At 38.4% G+C, this 26,075-nt stretch overlaps 1 protein-coding gene across 1 annotated transcript; it reads left to right on the top strand.

Moving 5' to 3' along the window:
• The first annotated feature begins 8,657 nt into the window (after positions 1-8,657).
• LOC427470 (uncharacterized) lies at positions 8,658-17,213 on the top strand. Its single transcript, NM_001195438.2, has 3 exons — positions 8,658-8,761; positions 15,327-15,469; positions 16,583-17,213. Exons 2-3 carry the CDS (start codon positions 15,330-15,332, stop codon positions 16,659-16,661), a joined length of 219 nt encoding a protein of 72 aa, NP_001182367.1. The 5' UTR covers positions 8,658-8,761; positions 15,327-15,329; the 3' UTR covers positions 16,662-17,213.
• The last annotated feature ends 8,862 nt before the right edge of the window (positions 17,214-26,075 follow it).

Genomic DNA, 26,075 nt, shown 5'->3' with positions numbered 1-26,075 from the left:
AATCATGGTCCAAAAGAGACCGAAGTCTGCCCTCCGGAAGGCCAGGGTGGCAGTTCTGCTGACTCCCCTCAGTCCTTCAACAAGGATCAAAAAATCTATCATTTCATGATCACTTTGCTCCAGATGGTCTCCAACCTTTACATCCCCCACAAGACCTTCTCTGTTAACAAACGGCACGTCCAGGAGTGTGCTTCCCCTTGTTGGCTCCCTCACCATCTGGGCCAGGAAGTCCCACACACTTGAGGAACCTCTGTAACTGTTCTCCTGCTGTATTGTATTTCCAACAGACATTTGGAAAGCTGAAGTCCCCCATGAGAGCAAGAGGTGGGGACCACAAGACCTCACCCAGCTGTCTATAAAGTATCTTATCCACCTCTTCATCCCGATTGAGTGGCCAGTAGCCTTCCCCTTGATTCTGACCCTAAGCTCTCAACCCTATCATCACCATGATTAATTTACAGACATTTATATTTTTTCTTAACACAGGCAGCCACAGCAGTGCCTTTCTTGTCTTGCCTGTCTCTTTTGAAAAGCTGGTAGCTATCAGTCACAGCACTCCAGCTGTGTGAGTCATTCCACCATGTTTCCATGATGGTAACTATATCGTAGTTTTCTGACCACACAATGGCCTCCGGCTCCTCCTGTTTGTTACCCATGCTGCGTGCATTAGTGTAAATGCATCTGAGCCAGGCCACCTCTTAAGTGAGAGGAACCCTTCTACCCTCTTGACCATACTCAGATGTTTCTGTAATAGCCAGCTTCGCACCAACTCTTCTGGCCTTCCTGCAAAAAGTTGTGTTGTCCTCCTTCACCAAGACTGTGAGATCTTACTAGCACATCCCTCTCCCACAAGCACTGGCATATTGACATGCAGAATCAAACCCTGTAGCCCACATAAGGTTATACAGCATGTATGTTTGTTATGGTGCCAGGTATGAGGAGGATGGCTTCTCCTAACTCCCACACCAAAACAGCTGTTGGTTGCTTCTTTATCACACAAAATTATATATATATATACACAGAATTACACAGAAGGTGGGTTGAGCTTGCTTATAGAGTTTCAAGAACTCATCATAATATTCCAGTTAGTTTGGAGAAATCATTACAGTACATTCTGCATCTATGCACCTGTGTGCTACTCTCTGGTGGACATGGGCAAATGTTTTCTCTGAGTCTTCCTGGTGAAGGCTTCCTGGTGTACTTTTCACCCTAGTAAATCTCTAACTGCAAGCCCAGTTCTAACCAGCTAGATTTGTTTCAAAACGTCTATGCACCTGCAGTCCTATTATTAAGGAGGTCTGTTTTACTTGACAGGAATGTATGTCCTGGCAACATTACTCTACATGAACCACATTTAATTAATGATGGCTGCCATCAGTCACAGCACTCCAGATGTGTGAATCATCCCAACAGGGATATAATGGCACCTCATATTAGTCTAATTGTTGTATTAGACACATTAAACATTTTAAAATTTCATCAGCAATTTATGTGCAAAAAACAAGGAAATAATTTTTTCTGCTCCTTTTCAGAAAAATATTCTTTGCGAATACAATGTTTTATTTTCATTTTTGTTCAATTTCAAATCACAGTGATCTCTTTTCAAGGATTACAAGCAAAAGTTTCAACTCTTGCATGTAATATTAGCATTGAAATCCATATTCAGAAAATGATCCAAATGGTCTAATTGGCCAAAGCATTCACAATTGAAGTACATTCATCTAAACTAGTCTGTAGTAGGAAAGGAAACAGTAAAATACTTCTATTTATTTTTACCCTCCTTCAAATTTGGATGTTTCACAGCTTACAGATCTGTGTCTTCAAACAATTCATATATCAGATCTTGCAACTAAAGGAGCTTTGCATCTTTCAGGACGCCTATGTCTGCTACTGCATAATGGCCCAGACCACTCACAGTTCTCTTGTAAATATGTGATCATAATCTGTCATCACTTAAATTTTACTTAACACATACCTGATACTTCTGTAATCTTGCCAACAATCTTTGCTCATGGAGGGCTGTTTTAGTCAGAGGCTTTTTAATGATAGACTCAAAGATCTAACGATCAGTTTGGGTCACAAGTGTTTACAAGAAACATGCTGGTGACAATCTTTAACATCCGATGCTTCTTTACATTACCAGATTGAGTGCAAGAGTTAACATCAGATTTCTCTCCAGGAAGCACACATAGGAGGTAAATGGGCCCTCAGATCTCACATTCATGTTCCTCAAGGTCTCAGGTCCAGACTAAATAGCTACGGCGGCCTTTCTAATGCTAACTGGTGCAGTCTTAACAGGAGCCAAGCAACAAAACACAATGTGTTTCTCAGTTTGGTTAATTGGTCACAGCAAATCGTTGTAGGACAGCACGGATGTGTCCTGAGGCAGTAATTCAGCCAGAGCCATTCCTGCTGGTACACCGTAGAAGGAAAGTGAGTAAATACTTATATCTAAGTATTTTAATTAGGCTAAATTAATTCTATTTAAGCTAATGTTAAAGATACAGCATCCCTGTATTACTTTACAATGGGACTCCAACTACAGATTTATTCAAGATTGTTAGCTTTAATATTTTAGAAAGCTAGAATGATTCCTTAGGGGCTTCTTGATTCCTTCTTCCTATCTTACCTTCCCCAAAAATGTTTTGCAAACTCACCCAAAGATGATTTGGAGAAATATTTGAGCATCCTTAAAGAAAGCAATGAAGTTATATTTTTTCTCTGTCGTAGATGTGGAAGTGTTGGACTCAAGTTCTGATTAATAAGAAAAGAAGATAAATGGATGTGAAATTCATATACCACCTTCTCTCTCCAGTTTGCTATGATTGAAATACCTGACATTATCTCTGGGAAATTAATGCTAACAACAAAGATCCTGCAGGCATTTTGAATTTTCTTGGAGCAAACTTGAAGTGACCAGCATTCCCAATTCATACCGTTTAGCTTCACCTAATTGAAGCTTTAAAAATTTGGCTATATAAGAAGCATAATGCAGCTTTGTATGTATGAAAAGATGCAGAAGACTGCATCATTCCACCAAGACCCTGTTAGCTCTCTATGAATAAAGCACTGGAGGGGATAGAACAGCCTCATCCCTAGCTCAAAGAGTGTGTGCACTAAAGCTTACTCTAGATTGGTTGATTTTAACATAACTTCAAAACCCTTTTTCCTCTGCTCATTAAATCGATGCCTGAGGGTGTCTGGAGCAATTAAGTCCCTAATTCTGATACCGTAGCAAAATATAAGAACATCCAGGCCAGATTTGCAGGCAAATTCAACTCATCACCATAAACCTTTCTGGACAAGTCCCTGAGGAAGTTCAGGATGTGGACTTTAGGGTAAATTCAAACACACGAAAATGCCGAGACAGAGCAGGTGACACCAGCAGTCTTTTCTTTCTTTGTAGCAGACTGTCCCTGTAGTGCAAGAAGCCAAAAAGCCAAGCTAATTTCCATGAGAAAGCATCTGTGTAACACCTCCAGTGGGTGAATTTCAGCCTAATGAAATTTAAACTGCTTGAAAACTTTATATTCCTGGAAAAGCAGAATCACAAGAAAGCTTCAAGCAAGCAACTAGCAGAATTACTAAAAAGTATTAGTAGATCTTATCTTACATAAGCAGAGCACTTCATGATCTTGTAGGTCTTTTCTAACCTAAACAATTCTATATCTAATTTTTCTCATCTATGTCATAAAGACAACACCACAATTGCAAATAAACACAAACCAACCTTCATAAATGTTTCAAATGTCACATAAGTGGTCTTCACAGAAGTTTCATTTAACTAATAAAACATTTAAGTTCTTCAGTCTGCTGTTTTACTGGTTTTGAGATCATACTAAAAGAGACATTATGAAGAAAACAACTGTGTGTGGTAGGCATGGATGTCATGAATCATGCACTATCCAGAATGCACTCAGAGGTAAGATACAGTGTAGCTAAATGGTGTTCCTGTGCACAAGGTGGAATTCCAGCATCTACCTAATCCTCATTTTTTTCTGTTATTTTAGCAGAAGCTGCCACTTTCTGACCGCCCAATCCAAGGCCTATCTCAAGAGAAGAAAAATGGTTCTGAAAAAAATTCAGTAAAGTTAATTGACTTGTTTGGATGTCCAGACAAGCCAATATTTTCCTTAAACTTTAATCAAACCTTCAGTATCATATCCAGCAGTCAGGGCTAGAAACATAAAAGTGGAGTACTTTCCAGCTGTGCTTTCAGATGTAACAGTGCAGGATTACAGGGTTCAAATCAGTGTAGGGAAACACCAACCCTCCAAGCAGGCACATGGCATCAGTCACCGGACCAGTCCATCAAGGAGCCCCTGCCTGTTTTCTTGCTGGGGTGTACTGAACTCACTCAAGGACCCAATTTAGTGGGTCTTCAGTCTAATGTCCTTTCAAGGACTGATTTTTAAAACCTTATACTGCAAATATAATTTTGATACAGAAGTATCAAAAAAAGTTAACAACCAATTTCCATGGGAAAACACTTGCTTAAACTGATCAGGCTTTTACCTATACTCTGAGTTATCTGCATCCTTCCAGAATTTGTGAAGCCTGGAGAGTACTGTCAAAACTGCTGTGGCCAGTGTTGCATCTGGACACAAAGGTACACAAAGTGACAGAAAACCCTCCTCACAACTTTCTAACTGTCACTGAATCAATCAATAATGAGAAGGATGTGAATACTATATGCAGTAAATAAATAAAAAGACTGCCCCAACAATGTGGTGCAGTGTATGCTTTAAAATTTTACCTCACTGGAGTTCATTTTCTCTAACATCAAAGAGAAAAGAGCAAGAGAAATTAATGAATTTGAAAGTTCTAGTAGATTTTTTATAAAGCCCTCTACTTTTTCCTCCTCTTCAGCACAGGGTCTTAAAAACACACAGACAGTGAAGGAGCCATGTCAAATATTTATGACCAAAATGTACTGCGTTTACTAATGAAAGTGTAATGGAGGAGTTTTATTTCCACCTCTCCCACACAATCCAGGAGTACAGTCAGAACACAGAGGAAGAATTTGATCACTACAGAAAATTAACATGCCAGGTGCTAGGAAGATTTGCTCTTTGTCAGTCATTTTACAGATACCTCTGAGGTCTCTGCAAATGTCATTAAGTAGGTGCTTGTAAGTACTTCTGCAGACTAGAGATCATAGAATCGTAGAATCACAGAATGGCCTGGCTTGAAAAGGACCATGATGATCATGTAGTTTCAGTGCCCCTGCTATGTGCAGGGCCACCAACCACTAGACCAGGCTGCCTAGGGCCACATTCAGCCTGGCCTTGAATGCCTCCAGGGATGGGGCCTCCACAGCCTCCTTGGGAAACCTGTTACAGTGTGTCACCCCCCCCCCCCCCGTGTGAAAAACTTCTTCCTAATACCTAACCTAAACCTCCACTGTCTCAGTTTAAGACCATTCCCCCTTGTCCTATCACTATCCACCTTCATAAACATCTGTTCCTTCTCCTGTTTATAAGCTCCCTTCAAGTACTGGAAGGCTGCAATGAGGTCTCCCCGGAGCCTTCTCTTCTCTGAGTTAAGCAATCCCAGTTCCCTTAACCTTTCCTCATAGGAGAGGTGCTCCAGCCCTCTGATCATCTTAGTGGCCCTCCTCTTGACCCGCTTTAACAGCTCCACATCCTTCCTGTACTGGGGTCCCCAGGCCTGGGCGCAGTACTCCAGATGGTGCCTCACAAGAGCTGAGTAGAGAGGGACGATCACCTCCCTTTTCCTGCTGGCCACCCCTTTTTTAATGCAGCCCAGAACACAGTTGGTCTTCCGGGCTACAAGCTCACATTTTTGGCTCACGTCCAGCTTCTCATCCACCAGGACCCCCAAGTCCTTCTCCACAGGGCTGTTCTCAAGGAGATCTTCCCCAATTTGTATAAATACCTGGGATTGCCCGACCCAAGTGCAGCACAATGCACTTGGCCTTATTGAACTTCATCAGGTTTTCATGGGCCCACTTCTCCAGCCTGTTCAGGTCCCTCTGTATGGCTTCCCTTCCTTCCAAGGTATCAACTGCACTGCTCAGCTTTCTTGTCATGTGTCATCCACAAACTTGCTGAGGGTGCACTCGATGCTTTCGTCTATGTCATTGATAGAGATGTTGAAGAGCACCAGTTCCAAGACAGACCCTCAAGTGACACTGCTTATGACCAGCTTCCACCCTGACAGAGCCATTGATCACAACCCTTTCGCTGCATGCAGTCAGATAATTCCTAATCCATCAAACAGTCCATCCCTCAAATCCATATCTCTGCAATTTAGAGAGAAGGATGTGAAGAGATGAATACTGACATACTGTAGGTTATGGCAAACAGGCCTGATAAGGTTTGTTCACAAAGTAAACAAAGATGGAGATGCATCTGAGAATTTCTTAAATAATTTTCGCTGCTTAAAATTGTACTTGACAGTGCAATGCTTTTGAGGGTGAAGTACATCTTTTCAGTCACCTCTCACCCAATTGCTTCTTCAGATGTGGATAGCCCAGCAGAGCACTTGTTCTGTTCAGGATTTGTACATGCTGCATGTTTATTTATTTTGCATAAGGTGCCACTATGAATGCACAGATCTATTTATTGTTCATTGTAAATTCAATCAGCAGTGTGTATCATGTAAGATGTATCAAATCTGCTGCAGATGACCTAAGTGTGTATGATGTTTATCACAACTTGGCCATGCTTTACACAAAGCATCTGATCTGCACAAATGCTGAAATATCAATATAGCTGATGAAGATTTGACACTGAAGATACTTCCTGAATGCAGATGCTTGTAAATGTTTAGGAATTTCCCACATTATAACATTCAAAATAAAGTTCTAATCTATAATACACAGTGAAGTCACTGAAGCAGTGAGTCACACGGCAAGAAAGAAACTATGGGCTCTGCAGCACCATGGTGGTTTGCATCACTGTTTTATTCAGTCAGGGCACACACCTGTCTTTGTAGTAGTGTATTATTTAATATTAATCTAGTAGATTTTATTTACTTGGGGTTTCCAAAACCAGACGGAGTCTAATTTAGTAAAAAAAAAAAAAAAGCCATCAACTTTACTTGTGATACATTTGTCTTCAACACAATACATGCATCTGAAAATAAAATCACTGAGAGCATGGACCTTTGTTATTATCATATATTCAGACAAGAGAGCTAATTTCTGTGGTTTCACATAATGCAAGGTAATATAATGTGTTGAAGAAAGTTCATACTTCCTATGGTTTTATGATTTTTGGTCATTGGTATTCCATATCATAACATCATGAAGTGCACTGGCAGTTAAAGAGTTAATGCCCAAGTTCCAGGCACCTGTCCACAAGAGAACTGCATACCCCAGGGGGTTTTGTAGTAAGAGAGGAGATATAACCCCTGGCAAGGTCACCTAATGTCCTTTTTTCTTTCAGATCTTTTCCCTGCTGCTTGACCCAACTACACATCTCACCTCAGCGTTATGGTGAGGCCTTCAGTTCTTGGACACTCTTTCTCTCATTGTATTTGATTTATTTGCTTCAATTCTAATTATATTGTATTATAGTGTGTTATCTTGCATTCCGATACCGTATTTAGTAAATTAGTTTGTTTCTCCTCAGATCGTTGCTGCTGTTCTTAATTATTTGGGTCCCTTGTTTCCCTTTTCCAGAGGCACAGATCTGCAGATCCCTTCACCTCACTAGTCACAGAACTGGGCCTATCCAACCCATAAACCATGAACAATACTTTAATATTTTTGAGAAGTTAAACAAACTGACCTATGCTTAGTATGAGATGAAATTCTCCTTTACAGAAAAAATCTGTAAGGTTTTGCTTAGTATTTTCTGCTGTAAAGCGGACTGGAGAAAAAAAATAATTAAGTGAATATGAACTACAGAAAGGCATCCATCACATAGCTTCTACTTTTGCTACTTGGTATCTGAAAAATTACAACTCAGGAAAGTTAAAATAATCAGCCATGCTATAAACACTACTAACGCCAGCAGTCACATATGGTATATTACCAGTGTAGAAGGATTGAATGATAACTAAGATCAGCTCATACATCTGTCATCAACCAAATATACAAAATATTTTCCTCAGAAAATGAAATGTAATTATGTAAGTGCTCATGTCTAATAGAGTTCTAACAGCTTCAAACGATAAAACTAGTTCTGGTTTAACGCATTTTGTCAGCTAATGTTAACCAAACATTAATCGTTCTTATGATTATTACCTCAAAGAGAACAGATTGCGTGATAGGTCATAATCAAGCACACATCCCTAGATTAACAGCTCCAAAGTACTGCATACTTCTATAAGTCACCCTGTAATGCAAAACCAAGTGTGATTTGTCACCTCACTTCAACCTCCATTGCAGCTAAGATAGTAAGTGTGGAATTTTTCAAGCTTCATAGGAGTATTAAAATGGATAATGATAGTATGCATTTTAAAGAATAATTCTCAGCACTTGCCAAGTCATGCTCTCTGAGGTATTTGTAACTGTGGGAGGGATGCATGCTTTCAAGGAGGCCTGTGTTTCATGGTCATCTCAGGCAGGGGGCTGCAAAGTTCATTAAATGATCTTATCTTGCTAGTGCTTCTATTCAAAATAACCCTGATATGATGAAGGATTTATGTTACCCCCCCCCACTTCAAATAAAAAGTACCAAGGGATGCATTTCATTACTGTCCTGTGACACTGGAGAAGCCAGGGCTGTTGTGCATTCATTTGTTTGTGTCACAAAGAGGATTTATTTGCAGGAAGAACTTGACTTCTGAGGTAAGTAAATACTTTTTTTATGGCAAGCTTTTCATAATGATGTGAAGAAATATATTTTTTCTCTAACTTCAGTTCTCACAGAAGTATATTTGAGAGAAGATGACAGTGTGAGGAAAATGTCCTGGAAGAGTGCCCAGTTTAACAGCATCCTAAGCAAGTTGCTGAGTAGCACTGATACAGAAAAAAAACTGCAATTTCCTTGCCACAGCCCTGGGCAAAACAGATATGTATTGTATATGAAGATATGTAATTCATCAACTGATGGACTTAAACAATAGCCAAGGATACATACACACTTCTGTTGCGTAGGTTTTTTAACAGTGATCTTGTAAAGAGAGGCTTTTTAATTTAACAGTAGACACCTTCAGACAAATCTGGACATGTTTCTCTTGCATGTTTTGTCACAACTGAATGATCTAACAAAGAACACGACCCCAAGCAAAGTTCACCCAATTCTTTGATCTGAGTTCATCAAGCCCTACTGTACTCAAAAATCAAACAAAGAAACAAGATATTTCCAAGATCCCTTCTTCTAATAAATATCATGCTGTATACCTAATGCTGTATACTTAATCCTACAAAATTCAGATTCAGAAATTCGTAAGATTAAATTTTAAATATCTGGCAGAGGGGAAAATCTTATGTTTGGAAACAATATTTGATCAAATTTGATTTGACAAATCTATGGAAAGTTCATGAAAGGCATTAGGATATTCTGTATTGCATGATGCTTATGAATGCCTTTTCACTCAACACTTGCATTTGTGCAACCGTCACCACAGCCATTTGTATCATGGTGACAGGATGCGTAGAAACCTGGACAGGCAGCACAGAAAGGCGATAAAAGGGAGCATGGGAAGATGATGAGCAGAGGTGTGCTGCAAAGATGCTCTAGGAAAAGTTTGATGAGATCAGCATTAGTAGTCACAACTCCAGAAAGAAGTGGATAGTGGATAGAAATTTTCCAGAGAGAAAAACAGAGTTGATTAAATCAGCTTGAAAGATGTTCAAAAACAGGGGTTTGAGCCAGCCAGGTTGGACTGGGATTTGAGAACAAAAGGACTAGTATGGTAAGTGAGTGGGCTAAAAGGAGGAAGCTCATCAGATCTGAAGGCAGAGAATGAAAAAGTAAAGGTGCCTCTCAGGGAAGCACTCAGCTATGAGCTGAAGGAGAAGGTAGTGAGAACATCAGGGTGTGGGAGGGCAGCTAAATAAATGAATATAAAATAAAATAAAATAAAGCTAATGAAGCTAAATAAAAGCACAACAGCAGGGAAAAAAAAAAAAAAAAAGACAGTAATAGCTGAATGAATGACCTGGAGGGAAATATAACTGTTGATTACTGAAGTGTTTTGCTCAAAAGGTTGTAAGAATGTTAACCTTCTGCTGGAGGACTGCTGAGCTCTCAGGTACAGAAAACCAAGTCACAGAATCAGTTCCCTCCAGTTCAGTAATGTGTATGATATCCAGGAAAAAGTGAAAGCAGGCAAAGAGAACTGAGATTCAACAGATGAAGGACAGATGAAAATACTGTCAATGTGTGGTGTTCAAAGGCTATTATAGCAGTATGATATGAAAGAAGTCTACAACCACTATGAATTGTGTCTTTTTCATGTTTCTTTTTTTTTTTCTTTTTGTAGAGGCCTTTTATGAGAAAAGGCTCACATTTTGTGACAGTTCAATACATTTTAAGAAAGCCATTCTCTGAAACTGATAAGCAAGGCCATACTCATCAAGTTTCCACAGAAAAGCAGTAATGAACTCACGTAATCAGGAACAAGGAGAATGACTGAACATGAGACTGCTGCATGATGTTTGCTTTCAAACATTTTTACTTGCATATTCCAGAATTGTTTTGCTAGATGAATATATATAACTTATGCATTCAGGTAACTCCTATTAGTACTACTTAGTCACATGGTTGTCATTTTTATACAGGGAAAACTCTTAGTTTATGCAAAACTCCAGTAAATTTGGTTGGAGGTTTTACACAGACAATGACCTCCTGACCGAGAACATGTTCTGGTAATACAGTATGCTTCAAATTCTGCCAAACTAGGAAAGACTGACTATAGAATGAATCATGTGTCTAGAATTCTCTTATTTAATTGCAAATTTCAGATACCGGTCTTTAGAAAATAAAAACATGGATTCATAGCCTATAGTGTTGAAGTACAATACATAGAATACTGCACACATGCAAGACACATATTTTGGCTGACATCATACACCGCTGTATTTTTGAAAGAGAACAGGGCAATGTATGCACCAGAAGACATCCAGGCTCACTACTGATTCCATCTACCCAACCTCAACAGACACTGCAGCTCCAGTTGGGGCATCATATCCCTGATTGTTCAAGTGGGCAGCCCCTGCCCTCCCAAAATAATACGTCTTCACGCCCTTCTATATGCCCTTCATCATGCAGATTGTATTTATGTGACTTGCTACATCAGCAGGTTACAAAGGACTAAAGAAAGGACTTTCTTCTACCTTTAAAGAGTTTTATCCATGCTCTGAAAACCTAAGTTAAATTTGAAACTGACATGTTTCATCAGGCAGGATCTTAAAGCAAATCTCAGTTAACCCTTTAAGACAGTAATTGCTTCCAGCTGCGGAAGACAGATAACATATCCGAGATCCGTGACAAAAGAAGGAAATCATAGTTGCAATTTCAAGTCCCATTTTCTAAACTTAGAGCTTTTTTATTGTTTTAAAATTAGACATCAGCATTATCATGGAAAGAACACCATCACCATCGTTGCATGGAGCAATGTCCATGCAAAAGTAGATGAATAAAATATTGGATTATTTCTACAAAGATGCATAGCATCCTCAAATCTCTGACTGATTGTGTTACATGAAAGACAAGAGAGGAATATTAAACAGCTTTCCTGACTTATGCAGATGTTATGTAAAATTAAGAGGGAAAAAAAGCATTTAAAAAAACAATTTCTGTTTTACTACAATGGGGAAAAGCACTTTACATACTTTTTTCTAGATAAGCAACTTTCAACTTTGAATTCTCTTTATGTAACAGTGTGTTTCATTTGATACTAATGGCTTCTCATAGAATTAGTAAATACCAACTTCAAACTATTGATTTTTGCACTTACAAAAAAGAGTCTGGATGTCACACCAAATTGATCTGACATGCCTTTCTTTTGTTCTACCAGCCCAATATTTTCTATCTCAGGTAACAGTACTAGTGTCACAGTTTCACTGCCTTTCTAAGATCTCCTTCTGCAAATTTAGTCTAAATACTATCAACCTGCTCTAAAATGATTAAACATAAAAGAAACGTTCATGCTGTGTTGGCTAAAGCTTTTTTAGAGTTTATCTAGATACTCCTTTCATCCAAGAATGGCTACATTTGTTCAGCCAGCCAACAACCAGGGCTCTGTCAAAGGTGATTACCAGAAAAAGACTCTCATTATTGTCCTATAGAGGGATCATCATGAGAGGCTTAAGTAAAATTCTGTTCAGTCTTAGCTGCAGGCTAGTTTAAGTCAGGACTAGCTTCAAGATCTATATGAGTTATTACAGCTGCCTATATTCCTGAGCATTATATTTCTTCCTACCTTTTATACACAGCATTCTTTGGAGGCTCCTTTCACATCTTCCTCAATCCGTTCTTTCTCTGCTAAACAAAGCTCCTTTTACTTCCCACTTTGAAATGAAAATAAACAATACCCACTTGATAACTGCTGGTGCGAATCTACAATACAAGTTCTCTAAATTTCTCCTGGAACTAAAAAGAAACTGAGTAGGAGAAGAAAATAGGATTTTCATCACTAGCAGAAGATGTTAACAAAGAAACTGCATCCTATGGCAAGTGAAATACTGATAGACTAGGTCTGGTATCTCTGATTTCCCATATAACCTTGAACACTTATGGTAACAGTGTTGAAATAAATGGCAGGATGTATAGAACCCAAACGTCTATGCATGCATTGCACAAAGGCAAAGGAAACCAGGCAGGGGTATTTTAGCAGATTTGTTGAGAAGATCCTAAAATCACTGCATGAATGGGCTAAAATAACAGGTTTGAAGTAAATAAGGGGTAGTTTGAGATAGTATAATTCTACAGCTGAGTGGTGCAAATAGTTGTGCACTGGTACACTAATGTTAGTCAAGGATTCAGTGTTGTCATGTAGAGAGTGCTATGAGTGTTGTGCACTGTTAGGAGGAAAAGAGAAAAAAAAAAGGAAGATCAAGGACAGAGTAAAACAAAATTCAGCTTTTCAAGGTATCCACATGTTGATGCATAATAAAATGTTAGGTAAGTACAGGCTCAGACAGTGCTCTTAGTTTGCCTCACCCAGCAAACACAAAAAATTTAACTGATGTTACACTGAGAAAAATACTAATTTCCCACACCCACCAAAAAAAATAATAAATGATGTAGCATATAGTACAATATATAGTACAATGTACACTTTGTAGTATCAACAGGTATTGCTGTACTAAATGATGAAAGGTAAATAACAATGGAAACTATTTCTGAAGTTCTTTTTTATAGTGTTCAAAACATTTGCCTTGGGATTTTTTTCTGGATTAAGGAAGTGATAGAAGGATACATATAAAGATATATTCAAAACAGCACCAAAAATATATGCAATCTGACAGAAGGCAGAACATTTGAAATTTGCAAAGCATGTGTGTGTTCTGAAAGTAAGCGTGTGGCTTCAGTTAATACATGGTGGTAGTGAGTTCCACAGATTCTGAATTTCGTCTCAGTCAGAAGAGCTATTCACTCTCATAAATATAGAAAAAAACATATCCACAGTAAAATGGGAATTTGCATTCAGAAAGGTGAAAATATTATGTTTTAAGATCACCTCTAATCAAAGAAACAAGGAGAGACCATTTCCTGGAACTGTTTCTTTTGGTGCCTGAAGGATGTTTGAGAATTTTCTTGATGTTCATCACCACTATTGTTATTCTGAGATTAAATCCCACATCAGAGACTCCATCAATCTCATCAGATGGCTGTTATTGAATCTTCTTCACAAGTGTCTAGAGTACTTGTGGGTACACAACAGGTTAAAGAGGGTGGTAACTACATCTGAGAAGAGAGATTGATGGAATACATATTATTTAAGAATACACATACTAAAAGGCTTCTGATCTAGAATTTGTTGCCTCCTACAGTTGGAGGTGTTCACTTGTAATTGCAACTATACAGTGATGCTAATACTTATACGTCCAGCTATAATCTGCTCAGTATTTATAGATACAGATGTAATCTGAAAATAGTTTTCAGTAAAATTCTACAAACTCAGGCTCAGAAACATAACTTGTGTCGTTCAAAGACCATGTATTGTCACGTAAGGTGTACACACAGCAGAGCCACAGGAAATTCTTAACAAGAAGAAAACTCTTCAAAAAGGCTGCTATTGTTATGCACCAACAGTCATTTTTAATTTCTCTTAGTGTTTCTCATAAAACAGCCATATCTCCAAACTGAGTTATATGAAGGTTACTGTTTCCCAATTCTGCTTTTCTTACCATGCCCAGCAGGAGAATGGCAATAGTTCCTTCAAGCTTTTCCAAGCTAGCACTGAGGGGCTTGTTTACTAGTTCTCTATGGCTCTGATTAAAACAAATTGCAAATAATTGCCACAAATTCAAACAACACATGAGAGAGCCCTAAGTATTTGTTAAAAAAACATATATATTCTGGAAAATATTATAATGACATGTTTATGCAAAACCACCTGGCAATTTGGAAAGCAACATTCTATATTTAGTGAAGATTTGAAACTAACGATATGATTTTCTGGTTGTAATGGGGGATATGAGAGCTTGACTGTTACCCCTTGAAGAGTCATCTGGAGACAGATATTTTTTTCATTGTGTAAGATTTACTCCCAAATTTATCTCTAAGATGACATTAAATGGAGAACTACAGAAACAACACAGATATGTAAACACATTGAATGAAATTGCTGTTTTGAAAATTACAGAAGAGAGAGAAGTATTTAACGTGTGATGGGTTTTGCAAGTTAACATCTTAGTGCATGCACATTTTCTCCATTCCCCAAAATTAAGACAAAAATTAAAGTCATTAAGAGCAAAACACCAGAATCGGTTTCCTTTGTTGCTTGAGTCTTGATCTACCATGATCACTTGAACATTTTATAAGAATGAAAACAGTGAGAAATTCCCACTAGATATGGCAATTTTTCTACTCTCTGCCATTTTTGAGTACCATAAACCGTGTACTAATCATTAAGGTACAGACTACTAGAGAAATGTCGTACATGGTAAGTTTAAAAATCACAGACAGATGGAGGAGAGAAATATCTGAAATTAGCAAGCAGGAATTCAAATCACTGCGAACAACACATTGTCAAGTGTCAATGGTAGAAAATTAAAGTTTAAATTGTCTACTGATATCCTGATCCTACATTTAAAAAACAAAAACAAAAACAAACAAACAAAAAACCTGTGTGAACCTAATGCTGTGAAAATCCAAAATAGCAGCATGGTGTTTCTGCTGTGAAAGAAGATGAGGGACTAACAACTTGTAATATAACCATTTCAAATTCATCCTTCACAGAAAATGAATAGTCAATACATGCGTCATGAAGTGCGAGGATGTGAAACTAGCAACCTGAGAAACTTCTGGGAAAAGACGATTGAACAACAAACTCGGTATCTGCAAATTGAAAAAGAACGTCAGCAAAGAAGTGCTCTGACAAAGTTAGTAGTTTGTATTTTGAAAGGTTATTTGAGTTTGCATTGTTTTACTTTTTTAAAAAAATATGCTTATATTTATGTCACACAGTGAAAGCTGAAAGTAATGTTTCTTTTCTTAGATTTTTAGAAAATAATAAAGCTTCACAAATTGGCATGCTAATGCTAAGTAGTATTAGCTATCGCTATCAATTAATCAATCAAGCTATCAATTAATTCATGTGAGTCAATCTGAACAAAATAAGCCCATAATAAAGCAGATGGCCTAAATATTCTAACTGACCAAAGCAACTATCATCTGTAGCTATGTTTACCTCAGTAAGTCACATTTCCCTTACTTAGCTAAATAATGAAAAAGTAGTCTGCTGCACCATCAATACTGTTTTACTTGAAGGCACATACACAGATGGGTATTCTGGCTTGGAAATGTTCAAAAAGAAAGCATTTATTCCAAATTTCCTTCCTACAGCCCTCTGAGTTCATGTTTAAGCAAGTAAGTGTAAGGATGGCATAGCATTAATAACCCTGCATGAAGCAACACTGTTGCAACAATCAATCTCCAGCACATTTTACCCATTCTTAAATAACCTAATTTCAACATCTCAGATCCTCAGCTGTGAAATTTCTGTTTTCTTTTTGAGACAGTCTTTCTGTAGTATCTAGACTTCACCACATAGAAAACAAACTTCCAGTTATCACCTGACAGACAGTATGTCTGTTATAGATCTAAAAGGAGTTTCAACACTCACAATTCCTCCAAGCTAAATGGCTCACAAAAGCCTCTCTACACAGTACTTTTTCTGATGTAATTTCTGAGAAGGGGACTGGGGAAATGTTGGGTGTTGCTACCCAGCAGGTGGCAGCAAGCAATCTCCAGTAGAGGTAACAAGTCACCTTGAGACAAAGAGACACTTGAGAAAGGATGAAAAAATATGAAAATAAACCACAGTGATCAAGTGAGGTGGTACTGTGACCTGAAATCTAATCCTGAACTTCCATCCAGCAATACCCTCTAAATGGACAGATCAGTTTGCACAATGATTGGAGAAAGTGCTGAAGAGAACAAATCTGTTCCCAGTAAAAATCTAGGGACAAGCTAACCAGTGTTTCTGTCCTTAGGCTCAGAAATGAATGGATGGAGAGGCTTGAAAAACGAATAAAGATGTTGAGGACCCAACCTGAAGACGCATCTAGTTGAAGATCCCACACTCACTGCATGTATGGGAAGACAATAAAATTGTTTTGTGCGAGAGTATGACAGTGGGATGCAAAAACTCAAGTGAATTTTACACTGTGGCTTAAATGAGCTAAAAGTAATTAGCTGTCATTGTCAGAAGTTTCACATGTGAACTGCTGCTTTTAATGTTATGTATCCATTCCCTCATTTGATAGACAGAGACTGAAACACTCTGAAGTGTTCAAAGCAAATAGCTCACTGAGCTGTAGCATGGGGAAATAATAAATAAATAAATAATAATAATAATAATAAAAGAATTTTACTACACTGTGCTCTGCAAAAATACTTCCAGGATATAATTTTCTCTCTGAACTAAACTGATGGCAATTTATGAAGTAGGCCTTTTTTTTTTTTTTCTCCCCCGAATGTTTAATGAATAGTTGAGTGATTATGTTTTTGGTTTTGCTTTGTTTTGTTTTTAAATACAGCAGAGCCCTACTCAGACTAAAAAAGCGAGGACATGTATGAACATACTGTTACATTCTAGATCACAAGTACTGCTAAACCTGACAGCCATTATATATTCTATTTGCCATATAAAATATTTGTAAAGCCATTAATACATAGTCTGAGAAACAGGCTTTGTGATATACCAAAAAGAATTGCTTTATTTGTTAAACTAATTTATATAAATCGGGAGGCAAAATGACTTGGAGATTTGAAACTGTTTCTGGTACTCACACCAAGTTGTCTAGAGCTGGACTGGTACGTGTTACACAGAGCAACCTGATGCACCTTCACAGCTGTCTGACACCCTGAGTGGAGAGCATACTCTTCGCTAACCTGATGAAACCTAATATATATTCCCTCACAACCAGTACCTTCAGAAAAGCAGCATATTTCCTTTCCCACATTTCCCATTAGTCAGAACAGTTTCTAGTTCCCTTTCTAATGCTTCATAAGGATGTGATATCTCTTTCAACAGTATCAAAGCACATCAATAGGCAGCATAATAAATTTATTTCCTTCCTAGGGTGACTTCTTTGTTGCCACCACAATGTGTGGGGTAATACACGGCAAAATGGGCTTTTCTGAGTACTCTAAAAATCTTTCCTGAACTGCTTAACTTTTCAGTTCCTCTCATCTGAGCATTTCACTAGTTTTCTGGCAATTCATTTTGTTCCACAGTAAATATTTGAACTGCTGAGAGACGAGAAGAAAACTGAGAAAAAGTTTGGTGTTTAAAATTTAGAACATCTGTTGTTTTTTTCTTTAAAGAAAAAAAAATTCAAATGCCATTTGTTCTGCCATCATATACTATCTTTTTATTTCACTTCTGTGCATCCCTAGGACAAATCAGTCATACTATGAGAATTAAAACATTAAAACAATTCCCAAACAAATAGTTTTTGGGAAACCTGTGAAATCTGTTAGACATGGAAAAAAGATGCCCTTGAAATATGTGTTTGGAAATCAAGACATCAGTAGGTACGTCATCAAACTTGAGAGTAGTTTGCCTGACTGCTGAACTCATATTCTTCACCAGAATCTCTTTCTTAAGCAGTATTTAAAGCAACATCAATTGGGAATACACATTCCCATATAATCCAGAAGATAATAGTATAATTACAGTAAAGCTGTGCTTTAACAAACAACCCCAGTGCAGACACAGTTTAATATTAAAATTTAGCAAGTTTTCTTTAAAAATGTCGGTTCTCACACTTCAGTTCTCCCATTATCTGCCTGTGCTTCATGCTTACTGAATTCCATTGTGCAGCAGAATTGCTCTTACAACAATTTAAATGAAATTAGAGCTTGAACTGAGGTAAGACTGACATTTTCTGCCCCCTTAATAATTGTATAAGTGACAGCACAAAGTGCAAAACAGGGAAAAATACAGTTTAGGTTATTTAAAAATAAAGAAGTCACTCCTGTAGTAAGCCTTCCTTATCATCTCACATGATCCTTCCTCTCATCTAGTAAGTCAAAATGAAGAAAATCCAAGAGAAGCCAGGAAAAGAAATGCCAGGAAGAAATTATTTAAAATATGGTGTGTCCCACTGCCTGCCCAGATGTCCTTCCTTGTACATTTTGTATGATTATGTCACATAAGGATGCATAAGGAATATGTCTCTATCAAGACAGAATATAACAAAATCACCTCTTAAAATGATAACGAGGAACTCATTTTGTCCAGACTGTTTCTTTTCCAGCTGAAGGCCAGGAGGAGTTCTAAGAACTTATTTCCAAAATTAAATCACTGTTGTTCTGAGTTTTGCAATTTTATCTTTAATGTTTAGATGAATTATTTCAGGTTCCACAGTACTAGATTCAGGACATGGGACCATGTAATCTTTATTTGTCTAGTTGTCAGCAACACATTTAAATAAAACCTTGATCACTTTTGCAGGGATAATCAATGTAAAAAGTTTATAAATTACTGTCAAGAAAAGAATACATAACCAGAGAAATAAATATAATGTAGAATCAATCAGCAAAATAAAGAAGTGCAGTAACATTAAAATTCATGTCTAAATGTGAAGAAACAAATTGCATGAGAAGCTGGAGTAGACTATATGATTAGAATGGCCTGAGAGATTTGAAAACTCAAAAAAATTTTTTTCAACTTACTCTGGACATCATAAAATAAATTAAAAGGAGTCCAAAAGCAAACAAACAAATAAATAAATAAACTACATTTTCAGTAAGACTCAGAAATGAGCCATAATGATACAAAAATGATATAAAAAGGTATACAGAAACCTGACCATAGCATTAGGAAAGTCATCAGCTAAAACCTAATAAAATCATCTGAGATTAGTAAACCCATTATGGTTACAGAGGATGCTTAGATACTCTTCAGGCTGTTCTTCACTGGTATGCAGTTTCACAGGAGTGCAATATTTAGTTAAACATATTAAACATAATGTTTCAAATATTCATAACATAGCTACTTGAAGAAACACTTCATTTTTCTTGATTTTATTCTATCCATATTTTCACCTCGTTTTTGAGTATAATAGCTAGAGATTTTGAGTTACATCCATCTGCTTTTAATAGATTTGTGATTAAGAGGTGGTAGATACTTGCTTATCATTTTAGCTCTCATTATTTAACCCTTCCTTTGATGTGTGGAATCAAACTCTACAGCCACAAAGCAGTTATAAAATTAGATATGTTTAAACAATGCTGCGCAGACGCCGGGTACAAGGGGGATAGCTCCACCTAACTTACACAATCAGGAAAAAGCGTGCTACAGATACAGGCTGAACTGATACATAATCAATAGTTGTCAGGCATTCGGATACATATTCATTACATTCCCAAGAATTTATTAGCATGTTGTCCCTCCCCCCTCGCATGTGCATAGTGAGTCATGAGGATCTCATGCTGGCGGCTGTGGGATGAAGGCTCATCGTCTTCCTCGCTGTAAATTTCTGACCCCGTGGGAAGGGCAACCCTCAAACCTGTTTCAGCTTGCCCTGTAGACATCTAATCACCTCACTGCCGGATGTCCTCAGGCTGTTTTCAAGCTCTTTTCTTTATGGCCTTCATCCCCCTTGTTATTCCAGACCTGGTGTCTGCAAAAGTGTTTGCAATCTCTTATTCTTCTAACACCCTCTACACAAACTATCTCTATTTACCCCTATCCCAGTTTCTGTGAAGCCTCTTTCCCTTTCTTACTGTGGGGCCCTTCTCTCTCTTCCTTTACCTTTGCTTCATCCTGACACTGACTAGCAAGAACATGCATGCCACTTTCTCATTATAAATGTGTGGTACCTTACTGTTGGAAAAAGCTTTTAAACTCGTACAATAATCAAATATTTTATCATCTTTTGAAACAAACTCTCAATAATCTGAATCTAAGTCTTTTTAAATACTACTTATGGGAAGCATTCTGCATGCTAGCACAAAACTGATAGCCTATTTTAGCTGTATAATGGCCTATATGGATAAGGAGTGAGAACTGTGATGAATGACTTTGTCAGTAACTTAACAGACCTCCTAGCAGTTTAGCCCAAACTGAGGCAGCCTAAATACAGTTTTTTTCTCAGTAGTCCTTCCTGAGCAATGTTCTTTCCTAGCAAAGAAGCTCCTTTCTTGAGCTCTCTAATTAAGAAGGAAATATTGTGGCCAGGCTCTTAACAAGTGGTTCTGGTCAGGGAAAAGGTAGGGTGACTTTTTAGTAAGAAGGTGGAGTCAAATCAGAGACATGGTTTCACTGTGCCTGGGGGAAGCTACCCAGCCCTGTCACAGAAGAATTTCTGCAGCCCAGAGCAAGAGCATCCAGTAAACCATGCATGGCATGACAACCAAGGTCACACATTACCCATTGAGCAGCCACTTCTACTTCATGCAACTATGCCTGTTTAGGCTTTTGGTAACATTCACTGAAAAGGAGATTGATCTGTTGGTCAGTTGTGAAGCATTTAAAGTTTTCAGCACTGAAATAAACCCACCGTACAATAATAAGTTTATATACCGTATTCTGTGTTTACTGTAGCATAAAATCATAGAATCACCAAGGTTGGAAAAGGCCTCCAAGATCATTCAGTCCAACCATCCACCTGTCACCAATAGTTCTCACTAAACCACATCCCTCAGCACAACAGCTAAATGTTCCTTGAACACCTCCAGGGTCGGTGACTTCACAACCTCCCTGGGCAGCCCATTCCAGTGCTTGACCACTTTTTTGGAAAGGTAGTAGTTCCTAACATCCAGCCTGAATCTCCCCTGGTGCAATTTGAGGCCATTCCCTCTAGTCAGTCTTATCACTAGTTACACAAGAGAAGAGACCGACCGCGGGCTCACTACAGCCTCCCTTCAGGTAGTTATAGAGAGCGATAAGGTCTCTCCTGATCTTCCTCTTCTCCAGACTGAACAATCCCAGCTTCTTCAGCCACTCCTCATCAGGCCTGTGCTCCAGACCTCTCACCAGCTTAGTTGCCCTTCTCTGGACACTCTCCAGGGCCTGAATGTCTTTCCTGCAGTGAGGGTCCAGAGGAAAAGAAACTAACAAGGATTCCCTCAATATCAGCAAGTAGTATTAAGTACATATTATTTATTGTATTTTGGAGAAGTCTATAAGATGCCTCCAAGATGTGCATCACTTGATTCATAAACAACACAAGAAATAACCCCTGACACACAGAGATCACTGTGTAAACAGGCCAGAAACCATGGAAGCAAGTGGAAGGATGAGCCAAGTCAGTGAAAGCTGTGGTCCCTGTGTCTGTTCACAAGGCAATGGATCCACATACTGGATATGAGGTTCACTTTCACAGTAACCAGCCCTCCAGATGAAACTGAAATAAATAGATTGTTTAGATGGTTTCCTCTAATAAAAAGTCTTCTAAATAAAAACATCCTGAACTCAATCCATGAAGTTGCTATTGTTGTGGCAGAACACACCAGATGTTAAAGGAATCATGCCACTTGTGTAACTGGATTCCGATAGAATTTTATGGAAAATGAAGAATCAGATGCTGCTGGGATACCAGATTCCTTTGAAGATTGTTAAATTTGGAAAAGCAGAATAGATAAATACATTTTGATAGGCAAGTCAAAAAAGATGAAGAAAGATAATGTCTTTAACTGAGAGAGCTTGAAGGAGTTTGGCAGAAGGCCTAACACTAATTACAGGTAGTACTGTTTTTGACTTATCCTCTCATTTTTCTACATTACACATGAAGCCTTTTACATTTATCCTGTGCTGGGATTAGCTCAGTCACATGCACTTGCTCCACACATGGTCTGCAGTCACTTCTCAGTGAAATTTGCATTTCAGTTAGATTCAGACCATACATCATGTTGTTTTGAGAGCCATTCTATACTTAGATAAGACAACTCTAGGCTGAATGCTGCAGCCACATTCTTACACCTTTGTAAGAATTTCACAGAATTATAGAATGTACTGTGTTGGAAGGGACCTTAAAAATCAACCAGTTCCAGCACTCTGCTGATGGCAGGAATATCTCCCACTAGATCAGACTCCCAGGGTCCCATCCAACCAGGCTTTGAACACCTCATAGGATCATCTACAACTTATCTGGTCTACCTGTTCTTGTGCCTCACCATCCTCTAAGGTAAAAATTCTACTTAATATCTGATCTAAATCCTCTGGTTTTTAGTTTAAAGCTGTTACATCTTCCCTAATAGGGAGTTCCCCCCAGATTTTCCCTAGGCTCATTTTTAGGTAGTGGAAGGCCACTGTAAAATCTCCCCAAAACCTTCTCCTCTCCAGGCTGAACAACACCAGCTCTCATCCTGTCTTCATAGCAGAGATCCTCCAGCCCATCTTTGTGGTGCTACTCTGGACTTGCTCCAACAGGTCCATGACATTCTTATGCTGAGCTGTTCTGCATGTGGGAAACCTCACAGGAGGGGAGTGTAGGGGGGCAGTCTTCTCCCTTGATCTGCTGGTCATGTCTCTTTTGATGCAGTCCAGGAAACTATCCAGTTTGCTTTTTGGGCTGCGAGTGTTCATTGACTGTGAATCTTGAGTTTTTCTTCAACCAACATTTCAAAGCTCTCATCAGAGCTGTTCTCTGCCATTCTCTGCCCAGCCTGTATTTGTACTTGAGATTGCCCCAACACAGTATAGAAAATTGTACTTGGACATCTTGAACTGTGTAAGATTTGCATCCAACTAATTCACATCCTACAAGCAAGATTCGCAAGAGAGCCCTGAAATTTCAAGGATGATGAGGAACATTCAAATCCATTACAAAATACGTCAAAATAGAGATATACTTTTGAATGGGCTTTGAATTTTAGGGTCTAGATTTATCTCCCTTAGGACAGGCAGCGCAGTGCCAGCAATAAGGAGGGAAAATCAAACCAGACAGACCAAATGATACGTCTGAAAGCCTCCAGAGAGGACAATTGTATTGGCAACCTGCTGTCTCAGGCTGCTGGTAGCCTTTTGGAGAGTTAGCTCTGAAGAGACAGTCTATAAAGTCCTGTAACAGGATACCCTGCTTAAATAGCTTAGCTTACTCTTCTATCAATATAACCTACTATCTGCTAGAGAGTAAATACAACACCCCCAATCTCACCAGTATTTCTACAATTCATCCTACTTTTAGGATATGTGTTACTAACACAAACACCCCACGAGCATTCCTCACAAGGAAAAGACTCCCTCATCTCTTCATCCTCCTCTTCAACCATTTTCTCATTAGTGAGCACAGTGTGCAAGACCTTGGCTGCAGCTTCTTCAAAAGCACTGAGCTTTTCCCAGAGCCTTGTTTTTATCCTCACCTCACACCTTGCACAAATTCCTTTTTATAATCTAACAACTCCACTGTCTCAGACGATTGAATGGAGTAACCCTGGTGCCAGAAATCACTGGTGAAGTTTACTCTGAAATTTGAGTGCTTCATATTTGTGACCCTCTGCCCCTTCTCCACATAAGGAAAGAAAAAGAACAAATCCACCAAGCAGTCTAATAACAATCTGTCAGCATTCACTGCAGAAAATAGAGCTGGTTTTGAACAGTAAAACTGGTACAGAATTTTCATATACCAACCTTGAGTGCTTTAAAACACACCTACTACCTTCAAACCAGGGAGCAGTCATCAAATGTTTAAATAGTTCTTTTTATCCGGGGTTGAGAGCTCAATACCATATTCCATCCCAGAACAAATTTTTATGGAGAAGTAATAAAGTCCTTTGAAACTAGGGGGATTATAATGAAAATGCTGACACAGCCCTATCCATAAGCGGGAGAGAATAGGGCTGGTATAATTACTCAGTGTAACCTATAAACTTCATGGCACTATAAGTCAAAAGGAAAATGAGAGGCTTTGCATAATGCTGAAAATCTATCAGGGCTTTGATGTTGCTTTAATCCTACACTACCTAATAGTTCACTTAATGTCCAAGGGAATGAATGAAACTTGTGTCATTTAAGATTACTGTAATTTAGAAAGGCTAGAGCAGAAATCAAATGAAAAAAAGAAAAAAAAAAAAGAGTTTGACTTGATTTACTCAAATTAAAAACAGTTTTCAGAATATTTAAGTAGGGTTTTATGATTCAGGTCATGTTTTTAAGGAAGGTATGAGAAATTATCAAGTGGTCTACTGAAAAAGAAAAGCAAACAGAAATAAGCATGTATGATCTTTGTTTTGTTTTCAGATTATTAGCAGACAGTGTTACGCTGAAAGCCAAAAGACGGGATAGCCTTTTTCCCCACAGAGAACAGCCTCAATGCGGAGGATCATTTGTGCAAAAAGTCATGGCAGTGAGATAGGACTTTAAATTATGCATGAAGGGGAGTGGGGGTGAAAACAGAGTTACAAGGAAGGAACCTGTAAGTAATATGCCAGTGCTTGTGGGAGAGGGATGTGTAACATTTACATGATTTTGAAGTATGTTGCTTTTTTCTGCCTCTCTTCTTTCCAAGGTTACTTCTTAAACCTGTTCTTAAACTGGGGACCTTAAAATTTCAATTAGATTTCTTCTAGAATAATACTGATGTAATCTTTCTCTATTTTTGTACCATAGAAAGAATCAAACACCATACAGCTGAGCTGGAAGATTGATTTAGATAAGAAGCTACCACTTTAACTTTTGGAACAGGAATTTTCAAGCTCATCTTGGACTAAGGTTTAGGTTTCTTATTTAATTTTATCTGTTTCTTCCAAGACTCGGGAGACACAGCATTCTGAACCAAAATGACTAGGTTATGACATTTAAGATTAAAATGCAGAAGCAGCTGCACAACTCTTGAGGAACAATTTCCAAAACCTCTCTCGTTTTAGCCTAAATGTTCCCCACAAGCCCACTGTTTCTGGTCTGTTTCTGACTGCTCAGAGTTGCCCTACTCTGAGCCATTAGGCACTCCACTCACAGCTCACTCAGGCATTAAAATAGACAAGACAGCAAAGTCTTCTGATAGGGCCAGTGTGGCTGACACATTTTTCGGTTGTGCCAAGACCAGTTCTCATGGAGAGCACAGCCGAAACAGAATGTTGTCTTGTACTGAAGAGATTAAAAAACAAACAAACAAACAAACAAACAAACAAAAACACACACAAAGAGAATCCTTTCTATTTAATTATCTGAGCTACTCTGTTTAGTAGCTGGGACACATTTGTAGGTTCTTTCTGGAGAACTAGGTTCTTCTCAGCCCCAGTAAATTCTTGACTATATGTCTTACAAAAAGCCTCAACTGTTTTATGCTATTTGAAGTTGTCACCAGTTTGGGCCCTGTTCAGCCTGATTCCATCACTAATGGAGTGGAGAGACCCATGGACCCGTGCCCTGAGACAGGGAAAGGGGGGTAGGGAAAAGGTAGCAAGATGGGCCTAAAAACAAAACAGTGGCAATGAGCTAAGGGAGAAAACCAATTTACTACATATGATAGTGGAATGCAAGATAACACAATATAATACAATATAATTGGAACTGGAGCTAATAAATCAAATCAA

Source organism: Gallus gallus, chromosome Z (genome assembly GCF_016699485.2).
Source record: "Gallus gallus isolate bGalGal1 chromosome Z, bGalGal1.mat.broiler.GRCg7b, whole genome shotgun sequence".
Taxonomy (NCBI): Eukaryota; Metazoa; Chordata; class Aves; order Galliformes; family Phasianidae; genus Gallus; species Gallus gallus.
Note: the sequence above shows the minus strand (reverse complement) of the source record. Positions and strands in the feature narration are given on the sequence as shown.